Source organism: Mastigoproctus giganteus, chromosome 7 (assembly GCF_048544385.1).
Source record: "Mastigoproctus giganteus isolate SK-2022 chromosome 7, ASM4854438v1, whole genome shotgun sequence".
Classification (NCBI taxonomy): domain Eukaryota; kingdom Metazoa; phylum Arthropoda; class Arachnida; order Uropygi; family Thelyphonidae; genus Mastigoproctus; species Mastigoproctus giganteus.
In genome coordinates this window covers 221,724,040-221,749,673 of record NC_143581.1, presented here as the reverse complement: position 1 = coordinate 221,749,673, position 25,634 = coordinate 221,724,040, and the positions used below count along the sequence as shown (strand labels likewise).

At 37.9% G+C, this 25,634-nt stretch overlaps 1 protein-coding gene across 1 annotated transcript in view; it reads left to right on the top strand.

Annotated features, from left to right (window-relative positions):
* Positions 1-8,065: 8,065 nt before the first annotated feature.
* Positions 8,066-25,634, top strand: part of LOC150083713 (uncharacterized) — a 235,025-nt gene continuing 217,456 nt past the window's right edge. The window contains exon 1 of the mRNA XM_090378142.1: positions 8,066-8,483. Coding sequence (XP_090234268.1) covers positions 8,262-8,483 — 222 coding nt within the window. The 5' untranslated portion in view covers positions 8,066-8,261. The remainder of the gene's footprint in view (positions 8,484-25,634) is intronic.

The window sequence follows — 25,634 nt, the reverse complement described above, 5'->3', positions numbered from 1 at the left end:
AACGAAAAATTCTCTATGATTCATACCTTCTCCCGTCGCCAAAAAGTGGCTATCCAATTTCACTTTGAACTTTACTGAACTTTCCATCTCAACCTATGGCAAGCAATTCATTCCGATTATACGTATACAATATGCTACTCAAAAGGTGGTAGATAACTCTCGTCAACCGATCCAACACCACCACTTTCCTTACTGGAGGCTTGAAATGGTGAAATCCATGTTTAGACTCAAGAGCAAATCTGTTACTCTCCAAACACTCACACTTTCTCTCTCTCTCTCTCTCTCTCTCTCTCTCTCTCTGTCTCGCCAATGAAAATATACTCCTTAATTTTACTGATTCGCTACAGGGCCTTATTTACCTCTATCAAGGGCACTTCCGTAGCCAGGTGGGAAGGAGCAGCAGCAGTGCATAGCACACGCTTCTTGATTAGACCGGGGTTCTAGCCCGTCACCACCAAATACGGAGGATGCGGAAAGGTCAAGGAATGACCACCGCATATTCCCGGAGCAATATGGCCTTAGTTGCTAATGCTCCTAAAAACCAAATAACAAACCTCTATCAGGACCCGCCCCCCTCCCCTGAGATGTATAGCTGATATTGATTAACACCGTTTACCAATCTGGTTGCCCTTCTCTGAAGTTTTTTCTAGCAGCTCTATGCCCCTTTCTTCAAGTGTAGTCTCCAGACCTGAACACAATATTATTTTCATTCAGGTCACAGACGTTTTGTCCGCAGGTCGTAAAGCTAACACCAAGTTTCATTTCGTGTCAATATTATTTTTAGATAGTCTGCATCACGATCACATATTTCAACCAGTTCTTCATAAGGTTCGGAGTAAACAGGTGACCAGGAAAACTCATGGAGTCCTATCGATGATTAATCAAACAATGTTCTTTAGAGATAGGTAGGTCTAATCCTACTGTATAAGGCAATTGTAAGACCGTATTTGCAATACTCTGCCCATGGAGACCTCATCTGAAAAAAAAAGACATTGATCTTCTTGAATCGGTACAAAGACAGACAATTGGCATTGAAAGTTCGGCAAAGGGGCACCGAACGAGGAAAGACTTATGATTATGTTGGCTATAGAGTTTGGCAACCAGGCACCTTAGAGGGGATCTTACTGAGGTTTATAACCCTCCGGGAGGGATAAAATGAATGAAGCAAAATTTTCACTGTTATAAAGAATTCTAGAAGTAGGGACCATAAATTAAATCATTCACAGGTGAAGAGGAAGTTGCCTCCGCAGGTGGCTGAGGCTGACAGTTGGAAGAAATTAAGAGATCAATTGAATAGTTACCTATGCGAGGTGGGAAACGCATGATATGTATTTTTTATCTACTTTTCTTTATTGGCTGGCGCGGCAAAAGCCTGTGGCTTCCTTACACTACATGGACATGGCAAGTACTAATCTATCTGCTGTTGAAAACTGAAGAACAAAGCAGTTGCATAATAAGCTTCTTTGTTCCAAAATATTGACTTGGTAACTACCATACAATACCCAATTTAAGATTCCATGTTTTCGATACTTATTTGAGGCTAATGCGCCAATAAAATCCAAACTTATTTGAGGACTGGCACGAATAATGAATAGGAAGTAAGTTCATCATTTGTTGATATGCAATGTCTCTCAAAATTCGCATTACATCATTGACAAGTTTTACAATTCAAACATCCTATCCCTTGATAAAGCTTTTTCACTATATTCTGCGACAATAACAGTCTCTGAGGCTGATTTCGCCAATAAAAATTAAAATGTCATAGGTCTTAGTTCAAAAATTGACATTCTAACGGCAAAAATTATAGCTAAAAAAAAGGTTTTCATATTCGATGTTCAGATATTTTTAACAAATTCAGTCCTGAAACTTTAATTTTTTTTACCAGATCGGTAAAAAAAATTTTTTCGCAAAAATAGGCTCAACGAAAGATCTCCAACTGCTGAAATAATTTGCAGAATAATTCTTTCAATGCCAGTGACCGTGGGATCAGCTGAAAGGTCATTCAGAAATTAAAATCAATTAAAAATTATTTCTGGTCTACATGTCACAAGAAAGGCCGACTGGATTGGCGCCAGGGCTATTAAATATGGAAGTCAGAAAGTGACAGCTTCCAGTTGCCAGCTTTCACAGGCAGCAAAATGAATAGTATGAATAGCATCTCCTTGTAATAGGACTGCAGAAAAATATATTCATTTTCATAAAATATAAAATTTCATAAAAATCCATCCACTAGAAATCGAGTTGTTACATGCACAATGACTCTGAATTGGAACAATCTCTATTTTAAACCTTTTTTTTTTTCTTTTCTTTCTTTTTTTCAAAGAACCAAAATTATGACAAGTCTGGACTTAACACAGGAAGTCTGAATGTCTCCAAGCGCATCATTTGAAGCAAACCTGAATCAGGATGGCAACGTGTGGCCATGAGTTATGAACAAGGTGATTCCATATCACTTGTCCACGTTTATGTGAAGAAAATTTCCAACCGTTTAGGCGCTTCAAAGTTTCAGCATACCGTTTCCAGCTAATTGTTTTCTGCTGGAATGATGTTGGCAAGTCTAGCAGCAAAAGGCCACGGTGATCAAAGAAAACAATTACGGTAACTTTTCCTGCGATAGATGTTCTTTATGCTCTCGAAGAATGAAAGCGCTTCTATTACTCGCTTTCTTGACCACTCTACGACAGCGGATTTTTTTTTTTTTTTTTGAGTAGCACCCTACGCAGTTAAAATTGAACAAGTGTATTGCAATCCGTTTTGGATGCACTGTCTATTTGAAATCAGATGAGCAACAGAACACAACACATGAATAATATAAACACACTTTTAAATCTCTGGTCTTCCCAGCGAACTGGTACACCCACAATGAAAGCAACGCGGAGATGGGGGGGGAAACCCCTGGTGCCGTTAGACACTAAATACACTTTTGTCTATTTGAAATGTCATACTAAAAATTACACACAACCGTAACAAAGAGCAAACTAAGCGAAATAGGTGTTACTGAGAACTAGAATGTCGACATGTTGGTTGAAGGCTACGCGCGTCCGTTTCCTGCTAAGGACTCTCATGTGCCGAACGTGTTTGATGGGAAAACCGTCGTAATTGATCTCTGACTCAGCGCCCAAACTCTTTTTATGTAAATCCAATGCCATCAGAATTTAACAGAAGAAAATTGCACGCTTGCGCGCAAAAGTTCACCATAAAACCTTCATTATAAAAATTTATTAGTGATAATAGTAGTAGCAAATGATGCAAGAAAGCAAGCATATATGCAGTGATGTCCAACCTACGGCCCGCACAGAAAGTGAACTAAAACAGCATTTTTAATTTTGTTAATTATCAAAAAAATTTTTCTCATTAAATGTTTTGTTCAGTAAATGTAATTGTGTATTGTACTTAATAAAATTTTCGAATATTTTTCAATTTTTGGTGCATCATTATATTTATTTACCTTAATATTGAAAAGCAGTGATCCTTTTCAGGTTGTAAATTTTCTAAAGTTAGCTTTTAAAAGCAAAAGTAAGGTATTTTTTTTTTTTTTTTTTTAAACAAAAGTAAGTCATTTTTTTATAATTTTGATAAAATCTAAAAAATAAATCACTGACATAGATTTGTTCCACATAAAAGTGTTGGGAATTTGCATTTTTTATATATAGCCTGAAAATTAAACGGTAACATGAATTTAATTGATTCGAGAGTGTAATTTTCAATACTGTATTTCCAATCATTTTGCAAAACTGACTAAGCTAAATTAATCACAGCGTTATTTGCAGATATATCCTAGAATAGGACCGCATTGGTAATGATGTTTGCATTTTGCATTTGTTAACTATTAAGAAAGAAACTTGCTCGCGATTAACTTAAAAAAATCCGAACAACCCAAACTTTGTTTTAATAAACTTGTAAGAGTACACTTTTACAAGTTGAGGGTAGTGAGAGGAGAGGTGAGGAAATGAAGAGGTTTTTTTTTTTTTTTTTTCTTTTTGAGTTAAAGTTTGGATTTTGGAAATAGTAAGATATTAGATAAGGGGGGGGGGGGGAGAGAAAAGAAACAAGAGAGTTATGGAAAGAAGTGGAGAGGTCTTGTTTGCTTTTTTTTTGGAAAGTGTGGACCAGTGTATTCTGAAGTATAAAGTAAAGGTGGAGTTGGCCATCAGTTGGGTGATCGGCGTGCCTAGCAACGTCATCGCATGATGTATTTCTGAAGTAAATACATGTGTAGGAATCTACAAGTGCGCCTAGGGTCCGGCCCGTTGAGAAGAGCCAGGTGTGCAGATATGTGAGTCAAGAATCTACATGGACGGAGAAATCCAGTCCAAGAGTTCCCGAAGAAGAGATAGACCGCCAGAAAGATTTGAAACGGGTGTAAGAAGCCTGTCTGTCACGGAGAAAAAAACCACAGCTGAAACAGGAACCCAACAGGAAGAGTGAAAAAGAATTAGGAGTAGCGGCTCGTTTTCAGAATGTAAGTGTGTTCTAGTTTTTTTTTTTTTTTTTTTATTGAACTCCGAACTCAGACTCATAAGCTAAACTCTGAGAAATTGTTTGACAGTTTCTTTCAAAGGAAATCTCTTTTTGTACTGTACAATTAAGTTATTAATTTGGGCTAGATATAGATAAAGTTAATGACCACGAAATGATGTAAGGGTACTAAAGGGGTAAAGGGGGAAAAATATATACATGAGGGAATTAATAATAGGAATAACTCATAGGCGTAGTAGGATGAGAATGTTGTAACCTATATTATGATTCTAGAATCTAGATAATGTGTTAACAGATGATAAAATAACAGATAAGATTCTGGGTAGTGAATTAATGTGTGTAGAGAAGAAAAAAAATTATTTTATTCGGAGACCTTGAGAGAAAAGGCAAACCCTTCCCCGTATTAGAAAGGGGGAGTAACTAAGAAGCTAGCTAAGGGAATAATTACGATATAAATAAGTGATTTTCAGTGAGAATTACTAATGTAAGGGGATAAAAAAATAGTAATTGATTTTATAATCATCATTCTTCTCTTTCTTGGTGATTCCTCTCTCTCTCTCTCTCTCTCTCTCTCTCTCTCTCGGTAACTCTGGATTTTTTTTTTTTTTTTTTTTTTTTTTTGGCTGGTGCAGCATAAGCCTCACGCTTCCTTGCACCATATAGCTAATAATAATAATAACCTGTAAAGGAAGAGAAACTCCGTTTCCAAACAACAGTTGGAATTTATAAATTGTGTGAGAGATTACCAGTAAGGAAAAAGGAAAGGAAAGCTTGTGTTAACCAACACAAATTATGTATACATATGAGAAATATTTGAGAATAACTGATGATGTGAGTGAGACGGCAAATTGTCTTGCATCATAGTTCCTATATATGAAAATAAATTTTGTTATATAATGTAAGACTTGTAAATTGGCTCATTAAAAGTTTGTTATTTACGAAAATTTGGTGTGGTTTTTAATGCTCTGCTAACTCACCGCTTTACCACTGTAGAATTAGGATTGAAAGAAAGATGTAAACATAACACAACAGTTAAAAAATAATAACTACAAAATTAATTAAATATTATATTTCATAACTCTCTAAATATAAAATTTGTAATTTCTTTGCGATTTTTTATTTTTGCTGATATTTATATAAAAATGTAATTTTCATTTGAATTTTCACATGTGTAAAGGGCATACCACTGTTGCAAACTCTCACCTCCGGTCAACTACTGTATTCTCAAACATCTGTCAGTGCTGTTAACATACAAGATTCTGATTTCTACCTACACACATTTATATTCAATAAATACATTATGCTGCTACCTATTTTCGCAATTAATTTTCACCTAATTAACATTGTTTGCTAATATAATCTAATTAACCTTTTAAGAAATAACGGAAATGAAAGCTTGGAGGAATTTTTGTTTTTAAATTGTTTATAGCAGGCAGCGAGAACGTGTTTATAAAAGCTGAACTTCATGGGAGGTTAGTTAACCAGGCGGCGGGTGGTTAACTACCCTCTGAGAGTAGTTAACCACCCTCGGAGACCTTTTATGTTCCCGGTAAGAATGAAACTTAAACCCATCAGCAAGCTTTTTTTTTTTTTTTTTTTCATAGTGGGTTGTTTTGTTTTGTTTTTTGCGCTTAATTCAAGGAAAAGCCAATCCTGTTTTATTTCCGCATTACATCTTTTAATAAAACATTTCTTCCCCTTTCCCCCAAAAAATTCTTTAGACCGAACAAAATCCTTCCAAACAAAAAGTTGATTTTTCCCCTATTATCATTTTTAATTAAAATATGGGAGGTTGTAGCTGGCATTTGTATAAAAGAAACAGCTAAGTACCCTTTTATCTTCCTGCTACAAACACGGAAGATGAGTCTCAGAAGATGAAGATAAAAAATTGAACTTTTTGTTTGCGTTTTTTTTTTTTTTTTTAAACCCTTCCTCTTTCTTTGTGCGAAAAGATAATTGCTAGTCCTATACAGATTGACTTATCATGCGCGGAAAGTTTGTACAGACATTAACTACGAAGAATGCATAAGCAGTCGGACTCAAAGGGTTTTTTTGTATACTGGATCGTTGATGGATTACTTAGCACGATAGATAAACGATTTTTTGAAAACACCTGTAGCCAGTAGTTATTGCATACTTTCCACTTTGGTTCCTTCTTCAACGATGCGTACAAATGAAACAAGTCATCTCAGAAGAGCTATTGTTGTTGGTCGTCATGGACACGTGATGCTGTACACATAATTTACTGCCACCTACACTAAACAAAAATTTTAATATTAATTTCAGCACAGAAGCTTATGAATGGAAGAGTTTTAGGATGTCGTGGGTTTGGACAAACGAAATTCGTGGAAGGGCTAGTAATTATTTTATATTATTAAGTTTAATTGTTGTGATGGTTAGAGAGGCCATCTGGTGTTGGAATATTAACTATAGTAATATGAATACATGAATGGAATTAGCGTAGGTTGGTTAAGTAGAGCCGTGCAAGGCCTCTTTTCTTATCTTTCATACTTGTGCGTTCACTAACCCATCTTCCATTGCCTGAGGCTATTAGACTTTGTAGCATTGTCGTCAATCGTCTTTCGAACAGTAACACCTCCATAGTGGTGCTTTATGTGCTGTCAAGCATAGTCAAATGAAACACCTGCAAGTTCGATGTCCGCTACTCTTATTCTTAATCCTTGCCTTCTACTCGCTCCCTAGAGTGATTTCTTTTTTCTCTTTCTTTTTTTTTTTTTTTTTTTTTTTGATTGATATATGGCTGCCAACAACGCTCTCAAAAACTAAAACATATAAACTTTGGCTTTTGACAGCACATATGAGAGTCTGAATTTACTGTCAGCACTCATAGTTGAGAGTCAAAAAGTTCCTTTGAGAGTCAGAGTTTTTTTTGGGTCCAAAAGAAAATATAAAGGTTTGCTAAATTTCTTCATTGATTCTTCTGTTCCACAACCGTTTCTGCAGGTGCAGTTCGAAATAATGCCACAGAAGCGAATTTTAAAGAATAAACAGTGAAATTCTGTGTATCGGTGGATGATACTGGATGTCTTGTGCAAGCTAATTAATGTAAATGATTATAATAGTGTGATATGGCGTATGTTAGTCTCACCAGCACATCAAGCAATTAAAGATGGCAGTTGCACATTAGACCTAAGTGTGAAGTTTTGGGAGAATCATACAAGGCGAATGCAAAACACAGTTAAGCTGGTTAATCCTGTTCTCATCATCTGTTCCTCCTTCCTGCTCTCCCATGATTCCCCTGACAAAGAAACAAGTGACGTGAAGCGGAGGATATCCGGAGTAAGCGTCCGGGCTCACGACACTGGAGAGAAAGAGGGGCTGTTCAAAAAGACAGGAAGACGCCACTGTGGAGGTAGCCCGGAGCGGTAGGACGTCCCTTCCCGTGTGCAACGACCGAGCCTTTCCCCACGCGTACTCCTTTGTTAGTCCTGTTGCCCCAACAACGGGGTGCACAATCCAGAAGCCGCTACTTGGCGAATCCGAAGTTTCGGTGTACACTGTGAGTGTTGTGGCCCAGTCTGCAATTTTAGGAGCGCCAGGTCTCGTGCGAATGAGCCATGCCGACAGTGATATGTTGGACTCGTCGGTAAGGAGAGGGATGACGCTGTCCATAAGTAACTGTCCGCAGTCTCCTGTAATTATCTCAGCTGTTCGTTTGATGTGTCTTGTTGGATATGTACAACACAATGCTTCAGTGAGGGCGGAAGTAGATGGAAAAAACCTGTAACAGCAATGTGCACCAACTCTAGGCGTAGATAGGAATGTCTCTAAGGGGTCTGCATGCAGTGGAACAATTTTTTGAGACTGGGATAAAGAAACTACAATCGCTCACCCCTTTCGTTACTCCCGTTACTAGTCCCGTAGGATCTCCTCGATCGCTGAGAAGAAAACCACGACATAGGCCCGCCCTGTGTAAGAAGTATGGAGAAGAGCCGGGAAGCTGCGATGAATTGGACCACACCGAAGACACGTACCTCCAACAGGTAAGTGATCGAGTTTAATATCAGGTATAATGGGAGTTCCAGTATTATCGCTTTATTTACTAGATTTACTAGATAAATGTTTGGAGTACTAATTGTGTTATCTATTACTCACAATTATGTGTTAGTTAGATTTACGAATATATTTTTTGCCAGACTCGGTTCACTTAGCTTTTCTGGAAAATTCAGCGCAACTAAAAACATCATTACACGGGAGAATAAATAAATGCCCCCTGAAAGTTTAATTTCCCAATTAGATAATCCACGATAAGATCAACTAATACCGAAGGCAACGAAGGGCATAAAAATAGGGGAATAGGGGGGGGGGGAATGTTTCGTACCACAGTCTTAAATAAGCACGCAAGTTTAAAAATAGCGACTGTTTTTTTTTTATGCTACAGTGCATTGGGCTTACCAACTGGATGTTCGGTTCTCAGCATGGATGAGTAGTTGAAAATGGAATGTCCACAGTGTATTAACTGGAATAATTTGAGTTCGAATGACGGGAACTCATCGTATCGACTGTTGTCAAATAGCAATGGCTTGAGGCGATGCCTTATATCAACAAAACCTAAGCTATACTCGCCTTACTAGTTGGTGACCTTGACCGCATCTAGCAAAGAGGCAGGTCAGGGCTTAAGAACACACCCTAGAATGGCCAAGGTACAATTAATTTTTAATGGCGATTTTATTTTCACTGAACAGTACCAACAATACTTTTTTGTTTTGACTTTTTAATGAGCTGAAACTGAATTGAAAGAACTAGGGTTTAATTCCAGCCTTTGCATGAGTGGCTCGTTAAACTGGCTGACATTTTCAACTGATGTATAATTATACTACGGGGGCCTTCCGGAACCATAGTTTAGAAATACAAAAATGATCCGAGACACGTCAACAGATTAGCTAATCAATGTCCATATAATATGCTAGCACATTGTTCGATCAGGATGAACAGCGTAGTTAATCGCTATAATAGGCATGTCTGATAACTTCATTTCAACATATTTTAACAAAACAGTTCTTATCCCGAGGAGAAAACTGTTGCTACTGAGTATGGAATTGTCAATGTCCGAAGAACAACAACAAAAAACGACTTGTTTACTTTGTTTTTAAATTTCGATTCAAATTACTGTGGGCAGATCATTTGGATGGATTACTTAGCTAAAGAATTCAAAAACAAAGGGTTAACGGGACTGCAGTCATAATCAGATTTTTAAAAGGTATTACGTTTTTGTACACGGAGTTTAGTGATTACTACTGCCACCTAGTGTCCGTAACTCTAAAACGCTGCCAAATACTCTACTTATCCTGCTTAGAGAAAAATTATCAATAATTTGCGCTGAAAATCTAGACACGCAGACAAAAATTTTCTATCATATTGAATCGAAATTTATTACCAATTTACAACGGTTCCATAAGATATTATTATATCATATGCTTGTAATATACATTGTCCCGTTAAGTAAACCGAATATAGGTACACAAATGTACTTGACATGTATTTTCAGATCATAAATAACAAGGTAGCGTGGCAATTGGCACAGTCATGCATCATTGGCAAATTACAGTAAATAATCAAGTGGTTGGCCATCGACTAAGAAATGCTTTCCAATTCGATTCAAGCGAATCAAATAGTACTAAATATCTGGGACTTCAGCATATCCTTTATGTCCAAATTATAACTGTGTGATCAGATCTCAGGTCCACGACACAAACAAAGTTATTCTTAAAAAAAGTATCAGAACACGTGATATTCGGGTGGTGGTTTATTTCTTTAGATGTACGGTGCGAAAAAAAAATTATTATGAGCCATGAAGTGCCTTAATAAATACTGCAAGAAAAGATGAGTGAGAGAGAGAGAGAGAGAGAGAGAGAGAGAGAGAGAGAGAGAGAGAGAGAGAGAGATTCATTAAGTTGTAAAGATGACGTATATCACTTACATGATAAACAAGAACCATTCCTGATTTTTCAGGATTCCTGAATACTACTTTAGGACGCGCATACAAAAAACAGTAAAAGGCATCAGATCCACCGATGGATACTGAATGCCCAAAAACGTTATCAACTTTCTGGGAAATTATTCTGGTTCGAAACGTGGTTTAAGTTGCGAAGTACCATCTGGAGTTACCTTTCAGGTTTTCATGTGTTTCCTTGAAACACGTGGCAATAAATACATACAAAACACAAAAAAAAAAAAAAACCCCTGTGGAAAGCATGGAAAACAACCCACTGGATGATATTTTTCTAGTGTTCATCATTATCATCCAAAAACTACGAACAAACAAATTCCTCTTTTCACTCTAGTTAGTGGGGCTAGTGAAACCTTCTTTAGGTTTCGTTGGCCCACTAACATTAGCATTAGCATTAAAGTGAAACAGCTCCTATTCACTAAAGATGATCCAATTGATATAAATTCTCTACTATAAAAAACACCATATTAATGCTCCATATCCGTAGCCGAGTGGTCAGGGCAGGAGTGCAATAGCACACGCTCTTTGAGTAGATCGGGGTTCAAGCCCCTGACTGCTGAATACGGTCGATCTGCCAACCCGCACTGGACCAGCGTGGCAGATTATGGTCCATTTCCCTCAGCATGAATTGTTGAGGAGGCTTCCATCCTGCAGTGGGTTGATAATGGCTGCACGTTACTTTTTACTTTATAAACGTACAGTTCTTAAGCAACCTGAACCTTGTACGACTGCATTTCTTCAGGAATTCATTTATTGGGACATATGGATTACTTACGTCATTAATAAGGTGTGTGTTAAGCACCAAAGCAACTAAGGGTATGGGGAGTCATTATATATTATGTATGTAAATTGCGCGTATTCTGTGTCAATTTGCCTGTTCTGCTGCACGGAAAGCTCAAGTTTCCGGTAGAGAAATCCATGCAATCCTTGCTTGAGAATGATTCAGTCACATTCAGTCACTAGGGAAGATGGTGATTGTATCAATTGTACTACCCGTGAGAGCAGTCATTTGGCGTACATAACTATCCATCGAGTGGCGATGAATTTCACCAGGTTTAACATTTTAGGTCAATGTAAATCGAATAATAATTCGTTTCTTTTCCCGGTTAGTTAGCGTTGCTTCGCCATTTTAAAAACGTCTACTAAATATGCGACCAGAATTTGATTAGTGTTGCCACTAGCGACGCAACGAAGACAATCAACGGACAGCTTCACAAGTTATTTTGGACAGTCTTTCTGCAATGTTCGCTCTCGTATACAATTGCTGTGGATTGCGTGCGGCTTGAGGTCGGTTTGCCTGTTTTTTAAGGGATGAAAACTTCAAGTTGCCACTAGAAAGATCCTAACTATGCCTGTGACAAACTCCGTTCTTGATAGCTCTTAATAATAATGGAAAAAGGGTAAGTAGATCACCTAAGCAATAAATGCTAATGCGTAAAAAGTTACATATATTAAAAATCTATAAAGTTAAAAGAAAACTTACCCAACTTTACTAGGTGAAGGGAATCACTTGTAACGTGGGCGAAGTGGATCAATGAAGTAACTGTATAAAGAACAAGAAATATGAAGACTCGTACAAACGCTTGTACAAGACCCCACTTCTACACTTCCCAAATTAACCTATTGTGGGAGGATTACAAGGTTCACAAATGTACAAACGAACTTCTCATATAGCTCAAAAAACATAGGAGCATTCCCTTTTACTCCCACATAATATTCGTAGAACCTAAAGTTGAAGCTGCTGAGGATCACGTGGTATTTCTTCCCGGAAATTCAGGTTTTCAGCCAATAAAACAGGTAAACCATTCAGAGAAAACAAGAAATTTACAGGCATGCAATTTGTAGATACACTGACACAGCATGGCCTAAGTTTGGTCCATGACTCACCCGATAACTGTTACCTATGGCGTCCATTCTACACTGCTCGACAAAATTAACAGAACAAGCAGGGAACGTGGTATAACTCGCGCAGCTTGCTATGAAGCGGGACAAAATTTGGTATGGTGGTGTACCATAGAATAACGATGAAATAAGGAGACAGCGAAAAACTTCCGACAGGTGTGAGGGACACTTATATGGATTGTATACGAATTACTAAAACGGTCGCATTACAGAAGTCGATACAAGATGCTCGAAAATATCGTCACATGGCATCAGTACAGCGTATGATCCTCTCTAGCGGCTAAACAGCGGTGAGTCATGCTCAAAATAAGGGTGTTTATAAGATTCTGTGGCAACAAATACCATTCTTTCAACAGTCCTTAACTCACTAAGTGACCGAGGAGTTGGCTGTCTGCGTGCAATGCAACATAAGAGTCACTGACGTCCCACACATGTTCGATCTGATTTAAGTCTAGCGATCGTGCTGGCCACAGCAGTCGTTGGATATCTTCAGTTTCAAGATATTCCTCCAGCAATTGAGCATATGTGCAGTGGCGCTTCGTGCATGAAAAAAAATCTGGGCCAACCGCACCCCTAAAAAGTCGCTCATGGAGCTGTTCTCAGTACCTCTGCACAGTTACAGTACCCCTATCAAAAACATGAAGACAGGTACGGCCGTTGATCATAATTCCGCCCCACACGAGAACACCGCATCCACCGTAAGTGTCTGTTTCTCTGATATTGGAAGGATGGTATCGCATTCCTCATTGTTTCCAGATGAAATAACGTCTAGAATCTGTTTGTAGGATAAAACGGGACTCATCGGAGAACAGAAGTGTACCCCATTTTTTCAGGCTCCAAGTCACATGTTCGCGGCACCAGTTTCGACGAGCTCTTCATTGGTTTGAGGTTAATGGAATACAAGCCACTGGTTTTGTTGCGTAGAATTCACTTGAATTGAGCCTTCTTAACACAGTCTGGTTGGAAATGTTCTCGCCTCTGGCTGCAGCAACCTCAAGACATAGTTGATGACAGGACATAGTAGGATTCCGTCTTGCTGTTAGAGCCAGGTAGTGGTCTGTTCTGGTTGACATAGCCCTCGGGCGACCTTAGGGGCTCTTCTTGTAATAGTTCCTGTCTCCTGAAACAGTTTCCATAGTGCCGAGATGGCACTGAGAGACACATTAAGCCAACGTGCCACCTCCGCCTTCGAATGCCCGGCTTCAAGTCGCCCAACGGCCCTCCATCTCAAAGAATCATCTAAACGACGATAATTTGCCATCCTGAGTACTGGAGATGTGGCTATCCCACTGAGAAAGCCAAAAAACTGGAACGAATGATGTGGTGGCAATCCGTGTTTTATAGGCATGAATAATTTGCATAATGTGCAGCTCTGTAATGTGGTAGATCAATTTCTATTGGACACTCGGAATTTGCATGCCAGGATGCCTAGTATATCCCCTTCGGGACACTGTTTACAATAAAATATTTATGAAAAACAATTTGTTCTATTAAATTTGTCGAACAGTGTATGTATACTTTATTCTAAACAAAGAGGCAGTCACTATGGATGGTCGTTGAAACTAAACAACCACAATGTTTTTCTTATCCTAAACCACAGGTTAAAATAAGAAATTAAAGCAGGCAACTAAAGCTGTAAGGTGCGACTGTATCATGTCTTTATATCGCACGTATCTATGGTTGGAAATGCTGTTTAGCAGGATGAAAAATTCAGTAACGGGGTGAATCATGTGGACTTCTCTCGAGACCGATTAAATCGGCCACAAAACCCATAACCGTTCCCACTGAAAAATCATCTGGAGTTAAAATCAGGCCTTGCCATAACATGATGTGAAAGAACACTAGCGACTATGACTGCTGTACTAACACCGCGAGGACTGAATATATAGTCATTCCTATAGAAAATAATGTTATGTACTGTATACAGTACAGTATACAGTACATAACATATCATGCTTACAATGTAGAGTATTTCTTTACCCAAATCTATCAAACTGTGTGCAAAAACGTTTGAATAATTTGATCCACTTGGGTGCGAGTACTGAGACTGCACATACACGCTGATGTAACTAAAATACGATAGCTTCTAAAACCGTGGTTATACAAAGGAAATGTTGTTACAGGATCCTCCCTTGTTTACATTTCTTTTATTAATTCAAACAAATTGAATTAATTTATATGAATATGTACCCAGCATCAGAAAAAAAGAGTTTACTAGCTCGTGCTAAAAGCATAATAGGAAATAGGACAGTAAGGGGGGATATAGTGAATGGAAATGGAAGGCTGAAATCCCAGAAGAACAGTACAGGCATTAAAACTGAATAAATAAATAAACTCCCTTGTACTACCATAGTAACCTGTGCAACCACTGGACATAACAGATTTGAGTTATGATGGTGACGCTTCGTGTCAAACTTCCGTTGAATTAGTCCCTGACATGATAATGAACGTTAGAGTTAGAAATATCTTTAACAGTTGATCCAAAGGATTCTTCGAAATTTGTCCGTCTTACTTACTGGTTGCAAATATATATAGCTCTCTATACAGTATGGAGAAGGTGATATGCTCCACCTACCGAACTAATTTAAATTTAAATCTATAACAAGTTGCATGAAAAAATGATCCATATTTTGATCCCCTTGTTCTCCTCCTTCACCAATTCTCATCCTAATAATAACACAGGAATCGAACCCGGGTTTACACAAATCGACTTACCCTCCTAATATGCGATATAAACCAATCTGAGAGGTTAGTTGGTTGTAGATTTTAGGCGCATCAGCAACGTAGGCCATATTGGGCGTATTTAATATGCCTGTAAATTGTGTGTCGTCTGTGGTTTGTCCAGCCAGCAAATCGTTTTTGCTTTTTGATGGACGAAGGATCCTAGTTTCCGGTAGAAAAAATCATGCTACCCTCGCCTGAGATCGACTAACTCAGCCACGTTGTGATAAAAAGACCCATAAAAATCCCTACGTCCTTGATGAGATTCCAACTAAGGTCTTTTTCCACCCGGTGTGAGGAGGACGGCGACTTTAACAATTGTGCTATCCATAAGATATTTGCAAGGGTCCAATTAGGCGGAAAAAAATCCATATAAATGATAACCTTTATAGAAGTCAAGCAGGTATCGAACCTATACCACATATCACAATCACTCGTGTAAGGCACGGAGTATTTTTTGTTAAAACAGTTGAGAGGTTCCCTAAAATCCTAAGACCAAAGGTTGTGTGTTGTCAGTACAGTCTTGTTTATTTACTTCTTGGGCTTATAGCCTCCAGATTGAGAGGAAACTATTGCCATTTTTAATTTTTAAAATTATATAAAATAAATAAATTTTCTGTTTATACTCAGGGGCGACCACGCGGTCAGAGGAGTTCACAAGGACTAAGCAATTTCCGGTTACTCAAAGCACGTGTACTTATGCACCCTTTCGTCTGACCAATCGGCTACGCTCTTAATGAACTCGATTAATTTTAAATGGTCTCATTCCTCTAATCATTCTGGTATTATATACTCTGCCCGGGATAGATCGACTAACTACGTCCAAATGAAGACACTTGAGAATTTTGGGTTCGAATCCCATCAAAGAACTTGAACACAGATTTCTCTGAACTAGTGACAAGTGGCGGAGCTAACTACTATAGTGTCAGAGGACTAAGAAGTTATATAAGCATTTCTTCTTAGATTTTTCTCTCTCTCTCTCTCTGATGGACTACAAACATTGGAGTGTTCGCACAGTTCAAAGTTTAGCTAACCAGCAGATCAAAAAGGAATTTCGGGTGTTTAGAGTATTGAAGGGTGGAGTCTTCTAAGCAAGCCTTCCTGGAGTTACCAAACTTCAATAGGGCCAAGCAAAGGTAGAAGTCGAATGGAAATTCATCACCGTGGCCTTGTGACCCTATAGGGCATTGGGGCGTTTATCGCATCCCCCATTTAACCCCTCTGATAAAATTCGGATGATAAAGGACTCGCCAAGGCGTAGGTTAACAAAAAGGACTTCACACTTAAAGGAATTGATCCGTTAACTTTTCATTCACAACATAGACGTGGGATTACTTACAAGGTCACGTGATCATCTGGGTGTGCGCGTGTTTGTTTGTAACTGTGCTTGTCTCTAACAGACACCGTCTGTCTACCTGTGGTTCGCTCTTCCTGGTTACGGGAGAAACTCCACCCACCCACACGGGGTCACCTGGCTGTTGGAATTATTACTACATTGGCACCACCCTTTAAGAAATAAGGGGTGATGCTGGGGGAAATAAGCTGCCATAACAGAAGTAACAGGAAGCGACTTTTTACAGAGAAAGGCGTTGATTTGATTGCTGGGTTCACTGCAAGGGCACAAACGGATATCCTTGGCATTAGCTTTGTACGATAGAACAGGATATTCTATAGAAAATGGAGGAAGCAAAAACCAGGTGATATCGTGCATAACGAATCGATTATCTCCAACTCCCTTTTTACCTGGCTGGGTCAGGGGGAAAAAGTAACTCGGGATAATAACTAAATAGGTTTCAATGCCTCAGAGTAATGGATTCACTCTTTCATTTACACGGATCTTCTAGTTCCAACGCAACTTCAATACCATTAAATGAAATATTATATCCAAGTCTAAAGGTCCTGCCTTTTTTATTTTTCTGTCATCAAACAGCTGAAATCAGGGAAGATACACTGTGGAAGGGCATCGTATTGGATAATCATCAAATCTAAAGAAAAATAAGGTTTGTTTCCAAGATCGAAACAATATATGCGCTAAAATATTTTTGTTACATTATTAAACAACGATTTAATTTATTTAATGATAACAAAATCTACAATGAAGTGTAAATTTCGTTTACAGTGTACACAAAGTCAGATATATATTTAAAAAAAAAAGAAATCATAAAATTCTGAATTCATAAAACCCATTACTTCAATAAATATGATAATCAAATCTTTTCTTATTCTATACATTAATTCCTCAGTAAATGTGACGGAAGGATCCGTCATGCTTTATTGGCTCATACGGATCTTGATCCTTCTGCTACATTTATTAAGGAATTAATATATAGAATACGAAAAGTAGAAGAATTTTGATTATCATATTTCTTGAAATAATGAGTTTTATGAATTCAGAATTTTATGACGCATGCAATAAAAAAAAAAAGAACAAGGCTAGGATTACATGTTCATATAGTTCTTTTCGTATTTTTCATTGTAAATGACAATACAGAGTACGGCTACATACGCTAAGTTCCAAAAATACCTTTTTGATACTTCTGGATCCAGTTTCATTATGCATTAAAGTGCATAATGAAACTAGATCCAGAATATATTCGAATCCAGGCGAAACACATGCTGTACAAATGCAGGAAAGAATTTTTTCAGTGAATTTAGAGAATTGGCCAACCATTTAGTGGATCCTAATTGCTTCGTAGCTTTAGAATAATAAGCCAGAAATGGTTCTTAAATGAAGTTACTAGTAAATACACTGTTTGGCTATTTTATTAGGACCACGGACTACATACGTATGTAGCAAAGTTTGATAGTTATACCAGTGCACAAATAGAAGAAGCCATACGAGGCGCGGGAACCATTCCATTGTAAACCGACAATACAAGCTACTGGAGGCAGTATAATGGTGTGGGACCTTGGTATACGGATCACAGTGCAGGCACTGTGAACGTCAAAGCACATCTGAACATCGTTGAGGATCAGGTACAGTCAGCAACGTTGCGTGTTTACTGCTATAACAATGCCACCATCCACGGCGCCAAATATGTTTGACTGGTTTGAGGAACGTGAGGAAGATTTTAAGCTTCTGTCCTGGTGAGCACTCGAACTTCAATCCAAATAAGCCTCTCGTCAACACAGTCCTCTGTCCACGCCATTCCTGCAACTGAAGACAAGTTCGTTGCATGAGCGATCCAATTTCCTTGTCATTTTTCAGCACTTTGTGACTCCGTTGCACGTCATGTGGGAGCTGTGATTCAGGCCAACGGCGATCCAAAAGGCTATAGTTCCTGGTCCTAATAAAGTGCCAGACAGTGTATAATGACGTAATAAAAATAATTTAAAAAGTTTTCTTTTCTCGATTCGGCATATATGTCGAGGGTGAAATTATTAATATTAAATTTAACAGCTTTTGAATTAGCTCAATTGCTAAACAGAGTTTAAAATGTTTCAATAGAAGCAGTGGCGGATCGTGACTCTGATGTTTCGGGGTGATGCGTCTTAAAGTTACATTAAATTGCCTTGGTTATAAGATATATAGACATACCAGTAATAATAATAATAATAATAATAAGCAAGTTAAAAATACCACAAAACATTAACTAGACATTTACCATTAACAGATTTAAACTTTTATTTAAAAACAAAATTCAGTCTTCGGTTTTTATTTGTTGAAAATAGATTAATAACTTTTTCATTCAAGTTTGGTGCTCTGTTGACTAAACTTTCTCTATTGAAAGCATTGCTAGAGCATTTAGCCTTTCCTGATTCATAATGCTTCTTAAATATGTTTTTATTCTTTTTAATGTCGAATGGCAGTGTTCGGGCTCTGAAGTAGTCATCGAAACGATCAAAAAAACTTTTATGAGTTTTGTAAGTTCACTAAGAACTTCAGCTACATTATTTTCTGAGATAAATTTCAGCAAGTCAGTTAATTTGCAATAATTGTGTAGATCATGTCTGCTATAGAAAACTTGTAATTCCGTAGAAATTTTTCTCTTTCAATCATGGGATATGCCTCAATAGTCTCCCGTACCTCTTCCATGAGCATTTTCGTACGAAAAATAACAAAGTTCTCCTTGTTAGCAGCAATTAATTGTTTTGTAAAAGAATATCTCTCACCTATGTCAACACACATATAGTCGCATACTTTCTTCGCTTCAATCATGAGTGTTTTTGAAGGATTTTCACAGTATACTGAATTCCTGATTTTTAGAATGCCATTCTTTAAAGTTTCCTATATATTCATGTATTTTAACTGCCTCAATTTCTCGAGATTGCATTTGATTATAAATAACTTCCACGTGAGGCATTATCTGATGGAAAATTTCTAACCAGAACTCAAATTTTTCATTACTTAAGATGTGCAAAATTCCAGTTGCTTCTGAAATTGTTTTATTTGCGTTTGCTGTCGACAGTACTTCCTCCATGCACTTTTTTAAGGATTCAAAATTTTCATAAACGCTGTTCACGGTGCGTATATTGAAGTTCCATCTTGCAGTGGAAGGTCGGGCAACATGGCTGTACATATGCTTTCTGAGAACAGATAGACGCTGTGGTGATCTCGAGAAAAATGTTGGTAGCTACATGAGGTTCGAAAAGAATATTCTTGAATCTCGGGTACTACTTGCTGCATTTCTCATCAGATTCAGTTGGCATGCATAGCAGTGAATAAAATGTGCATTTTTGTACACTTCTTGTATTTTAGCCTGAACTCCCCCTTTCTTGCCTTTATCACACTTGCGCCATCAAATGTCTGAGCAACCAGTTTTTGAGTATTTCCTTCGAGGATTATGTCTAACTGATCTACAGTGCGCTTCGATATTCTGTCTCTCGTTTGGTTTTCCGGAGTGAAAAAACCCCAAAAATGTCTACATTCATTTCATATCTCAGAACAATTACCATTTGTATATGTTCTGAAACATCTGTTGTGTCATCAGCCTTGACAGCTATGAATGAAGCTTCTTTAATTTCTCTTTTTATTTCATCCCGGCATATTTGCAGCAAACAGTCAAGAATATCATTCTGAATAGTTTTTGAAATGCCTTTAAATGCAGCATTACTTTCTAAATGGTTCTTTAAATTGGAATCTAATGTATAGGCGAAATTTATTAATCCTCTGAATACTCCTGGATTTTTAGAATCGTCTTTTTCGTCATGTCCACGTAAAGGAATTTCGAACTGTCCACAGAATTTAATGCAGTCTATTATTTTAGATAATACCTCCTAATTCTTGGTAACTTTTCTGTTATGTTTGCAGATCGAAAGTCTGTAGGCCTCACTAAGCTGTTCTTTAATATTTACGCTTCCTAAAAGCGATAGTGAAATCACATTATCAATATGTTTCTTCGAACTCCCATGTTTTAGAGTTGTTTTTTTTTTTTTTTTTTTCATTCTGTTTATGTTTGTAAAGCCACGTTTTGTCCATGTTAAGTCACCTCCGAACAGTAAACATGGAAAACAAAACCAATACATCTTAACTTCACAACCACAAAGCCAACTTTTCCTTTGGTACCATTCAGTTTTAAAACTGCAAATATATTTCTTTTTATTACTTATTCCCCGCTGGGAAATTTGAATATTTGGTGTGGGGCGGTCTTTTTTAATCGCATTTTTTCTTGGAGAGATAATTGTGAAAAACTAAGTTGCTGAAGTTTATTCACTGTCACTAGATTTACTTCATGGAGAAGCATGGAGGCCATGATCGAATCAAATTTCACAAAATCGTGTGTCGTAGAAATAATGTTTTACTTACACATCACCTCATAATATAAACTTCAACTTACCAAGTTCAAGCTCAATTCGCAATTAAGCTGTAATCACATAATTACACTGTTGAATGTTGAGTATTGACTTAACGCTGATATTATTTAGTTACTTAATGGGAATTCGGGCGAATAACAAAAAGACACCGACATTGTGGCTATACACCCATCATGGTCAACGATGAAATCTGAACTGCGGGCTTTACAGTGACTTTGGTTCGTTTCACCTATAAAAAAATGTATATTGGCAAGTTGCCAATATATGCTAAAAAAAAAGGAGAGTGTAATAATACTTTAAAAGAATTACTTACATACACACATTTTATTATTTTGAAAGGAAATACACCAGACAACTTTTTCCATGTCGTCTATATGCATTAAATGTACTGTAAAACTGCTCTGCTGTAAATGGCAACCAGTGCTGGATACACCGTACCACCACTTGCCTATAAGGGAAGCCAAGAAGCCAGCATTCATCCATTCAAATCTTCTATTCAAGAGCATTAATTACTGTTGAAAGATATACAAAGGGTACTAGGAAAGTTTTGCAATATGACGCAACAATGAATCACAGGAAGCTGCTTGTTGCTGCATGTTGAGACATGTTCATACGTGCATAGTAGCCGCCGCGCCAAGTCGATGGGCTCAGTTATTCATTAGTAGTGAGAGTGTCAAGTGCTTGCGATGGCATCGTGGTCACGAAATGAGATAAGGACAGTTTTGCGGTATAATTTCGTGCGTGGTTTAACCATAGACCAGTGCTTAGAAGAAATGACTCTTGCACTAGATGATGATTGTCCACATCGTACAACGATATTCAGGTGGTATAGAGAATTCCAAAGGGGAAATTTCACTCTGGAGGATTCTGAGAGGCCGGGAAGGCCACGAACGTCAGTTACGGAGGCAAAACGTTACTGCTGTGAGGAAAATGCTTGACGAAAACAGGCGAGTGACCTACCAACAGATAGAGGATACTTTGGGCCTAAATGCACCAGCAATTCGTTCGATTCTGCAAGATCATTTGCACGTGAAGAAACTTTGTTCTCTCTGGGTGCCGCATCAACTGACTGAAGAGCAGATGACACGACGTGTGACTTGGTGCCGGGAGATGTTAAAAAAGTTTGATAAGGGACAATCTCGGTATGTGAACAACATCGTGATAGGTGACGAGACTTGGCTGTACTATTAGGATCTGCCGACCAAGGCTCAAAACAAAGTTTGGGTCTTTGATGATGACGACACACCCGTAATTGTCAGAAAATCCCGATCTGTAAAGAAGAAAATGATAGCTGTATTTTTCAAATCGAGTGGAATTGTGGAACGTGTCGTTTTGGACACGCAGAAGACAGTCACAGCTAAGTGGTATACTGAACAATGCCTGCCTAAAGTCATTGGATCTATGAAGAACCTGCGGCCAAAGTCAAGAATGGACACCTGGTACCTCCATCACGATAATGCTCCAGCTAACCGCGCCAAAGCCTGCACCGAATATTTGACCACGACAGGACTGAAACTTCTCATGCACCCTCCCTACAGTCCAGACCTTGCTCCCAGCGACTTTGCACTGTTCCCGCATGTGAAAATGAAGCTAAAAGGGAGGCGGTTTTCCAGTGATGAGGACCTTCTACGGGCTTGGGACAACGAGTGTGCTTTACTCCCTAGTGAAATTTGGCAGAACTGGTTTAAAGATTGGTTTCGGAGGATGGAGAGGTGTATTGAATGTAGAGGATATTACTTTGAAAAAATTAAATAAACAAAGCTGTATTGCAAAACTTTCCTAGTACCCTTTGTATTTTTGCATTGTGAATACCATGGTAGCCTAAAAGGTATGCTCTGTTCTCATGACTTCTCCAGGATTGCTGACGACATAAACATCTATCTGCAGGTTTTAGTTTAAAATTAGTTTCATCACATACCCTCTCTGAAATTAGTTTCATCACATACCCTCACAATAATAATAACAATAAATATTAACTTACAATACAAGTGTAGTGACATCAGGCTTTACGTAGTTCAATATATTGAAAAATCACGAACAAACCAGATACAATGGATAATACAGAGACAACTAATAAATAGAATAAACAGCATCAGGTCTATTTGACCAGAAGATTCATTTCGATTATATTCACTTTCTGAAGTATAATTATCACACAGAACGCAATCTGTGTTTCAAGGAAAGCAAAAAACACTCATAAAAAGTCATTTTAAACAAGGACTGGGCAATCATAAGTATAAAACATACACACAACAAAAGGAACTGACCAAATAATGCAGACGAGTAGGAAGGATCAGAGTTTAGTTTTAAGAAAATTTCTACTGGAAAGCAAATTATCACTCTTTGTAATGTTCAGAAAAATGTCTGTAGACGCAGCCAATAAGAAAATTACTTGAATATGCTTTTTGAAAAAACGTCGAGGTGTGGAATCAGGAAGAAGGAGACGTGAAAACTAAGTGAAAGAAAAATCTGTTGAAAATTTCATTCAATGGGTCCATGAAGTGGGAAAATAATGGGATAAATTTAATACACCAGAATTTTATCACAAAAGGCGAAATTCTTGGCTGGGACTTTGGAATTCACTTCACCAACAGAAAATTGAATAGTGGTTAAAAAAACAGTAATCTTCTCAAAAAGAAATTATTAGATTACTGCGTGGAAGCAACCAACTACCAGATATTCATTGGAATGCAAAATGTGTCACTGCCTGGCGCACAGTGAGGCCTACGGTTAATTAAACTTTGAATTTGGAAACGATTTCAAGTTTTTATTCGTTTATTATTGAAATTACTGGAAATAGAGGATGCACATATTATATGCGGGTTCTGTTAATAAAAATATTCATCGCATTGCATTGTACTTCACAAAATTTCATATAACTCCGTTCACTGTATATCTAGATTTAAATAGCTGGGGATGCCGCAGTGCCTATGGACGAGTCGCCCCTGAATAGAAGTAACATATTTATATGAGGAAAATTATCGCATTAATTCTATATTCTCAGCAAACACATAAAATGTGACGCTATTGGTAAAAATGTTGAAAAGAAGCAAGTTATACAGTATCAGCGAAAAAAAAAAAAAAACGCATACTAAATGTAGCTCGTAACTTTTCTCACTTCATTACCTATTCGTTCTAAATAACCGCTTTAAATCTGAATAAACGTCCCAGCTCAAACATGAATAGATGTGAATTTATCTAACTTATGAGTACTCTTTGGTTAAGGCCATCTTTTCGCAATTTACATATACGCCTACTTATATATGTAATCTGAGAAAGAGTGTAGTCAGATCACTCAGCAGATGCCTCGTTTTCAGATTAAAGACCCATCGTTCTCACTCTCTTTATACGAATATCCCCCCCCCCCTTATATCCTTAATCAATCCTAACGCTCTTCTCTGTACTCTTTCCAACAGGTCTCCACTTCCCAAGCCTATAAGTAGCCTTCAAGATGTGGCCTAGCCATTGGTTTACCAAATGGAATAATCACCTCTTTGTCTCTACTGCCAAAGTTCCTGCATCTTCTTCGCAGAACCTTTTAAGCGGTCCTAGCAGCTTTTCTGCACTGCTCAGAGAACCTCATATTAGACCATATGATTATTTCTGAGTTGCTCTGATTTTGCTCTTTGAAGTACCTCTGTGAACGGGAGACTTTTTGCACCTCCAATTTACGAATTTTGACTGAATCCCAAGGATGCTTTTATGATTCACTATACTAAAGACTTAATGACTTCGTTTGCTGCTGTTTAAATCAGTGTTCGAACTGAAAAACATTGACACCTGAATTGTCAATATTTAGCAGCAAAAAACAAGATTAAATATATTTTTTGCCAAACCTTTATCCACCATGCAAATATCACGCAGAGTAGTTGTCAATGATTTTAGCATTAGGACGCCACCATTAGTTAACTAATGTGGCCGGATCTGCAATCGGCAATGAACTTAACACTTTGGAAAATCTTTTTCTCGGTTACAAAAATTTTCAACTACTAGAGAGACTGCTAGTATCCGCAATGTTAGTGCAAAATACTGTTAACCTCGATATCGAATGGGCCAATATAGTTCATCCATTTTCTTCCAATGCGCCCATAAGCGAAAAATTCTTGGCTCCTGTTCTTCGCATTCCTAGTCAAATATTTCTTATAATCTACCTTGCACACTTAACCATCTGATTAAATGTATTACGGACTAATTTATATTTACTGTAGGATTCAAATTTTCCGCACATTCCATAATACAGTAATTGGTCATGAATCAGAATACACGGTTTTCTGTGTAAATCAGAAACTGTGTAACACTGTAAATCAGAAAACCATCCATCAAAAAAACCATGTAAACAAAGTTTTCTTGATGAATGGCCGTGTCTGAGTCTGCTGGATGCCTGATGAACGTTACTGACCAGAGTATGTGTCTTTCCAGCTGTGAAGTATGGCATATAGCAGAAGCACGTTATCTGGGGCTGTTTCTCATGGGCTCGGACCACTGATCGTTGTACTTGCATTAACGAACATATTCGGTACATTTAAATTATTCCTACACTGTGGTAACATGCGAAGTGCCCTTTATCTGGTGCATGGCAACGCACCATGTAATGCTGCACAGTCTATAATGACTTTGTTTGAAGACCTGACGTACAAGTCCTCGTGGATAGCACGTTTGGTAGAATCGCCGTCCTCCCCCACACCGGTTGGAAAAGACGCATTCGAGTCCCGCCGTTGACGTGAGGAATTTTAATGGATCTTTTAATAAATAAATTTTCTGTTTATACTCCGGGACGACAACACGGTCATGCCTGAGTTAGTCGGTC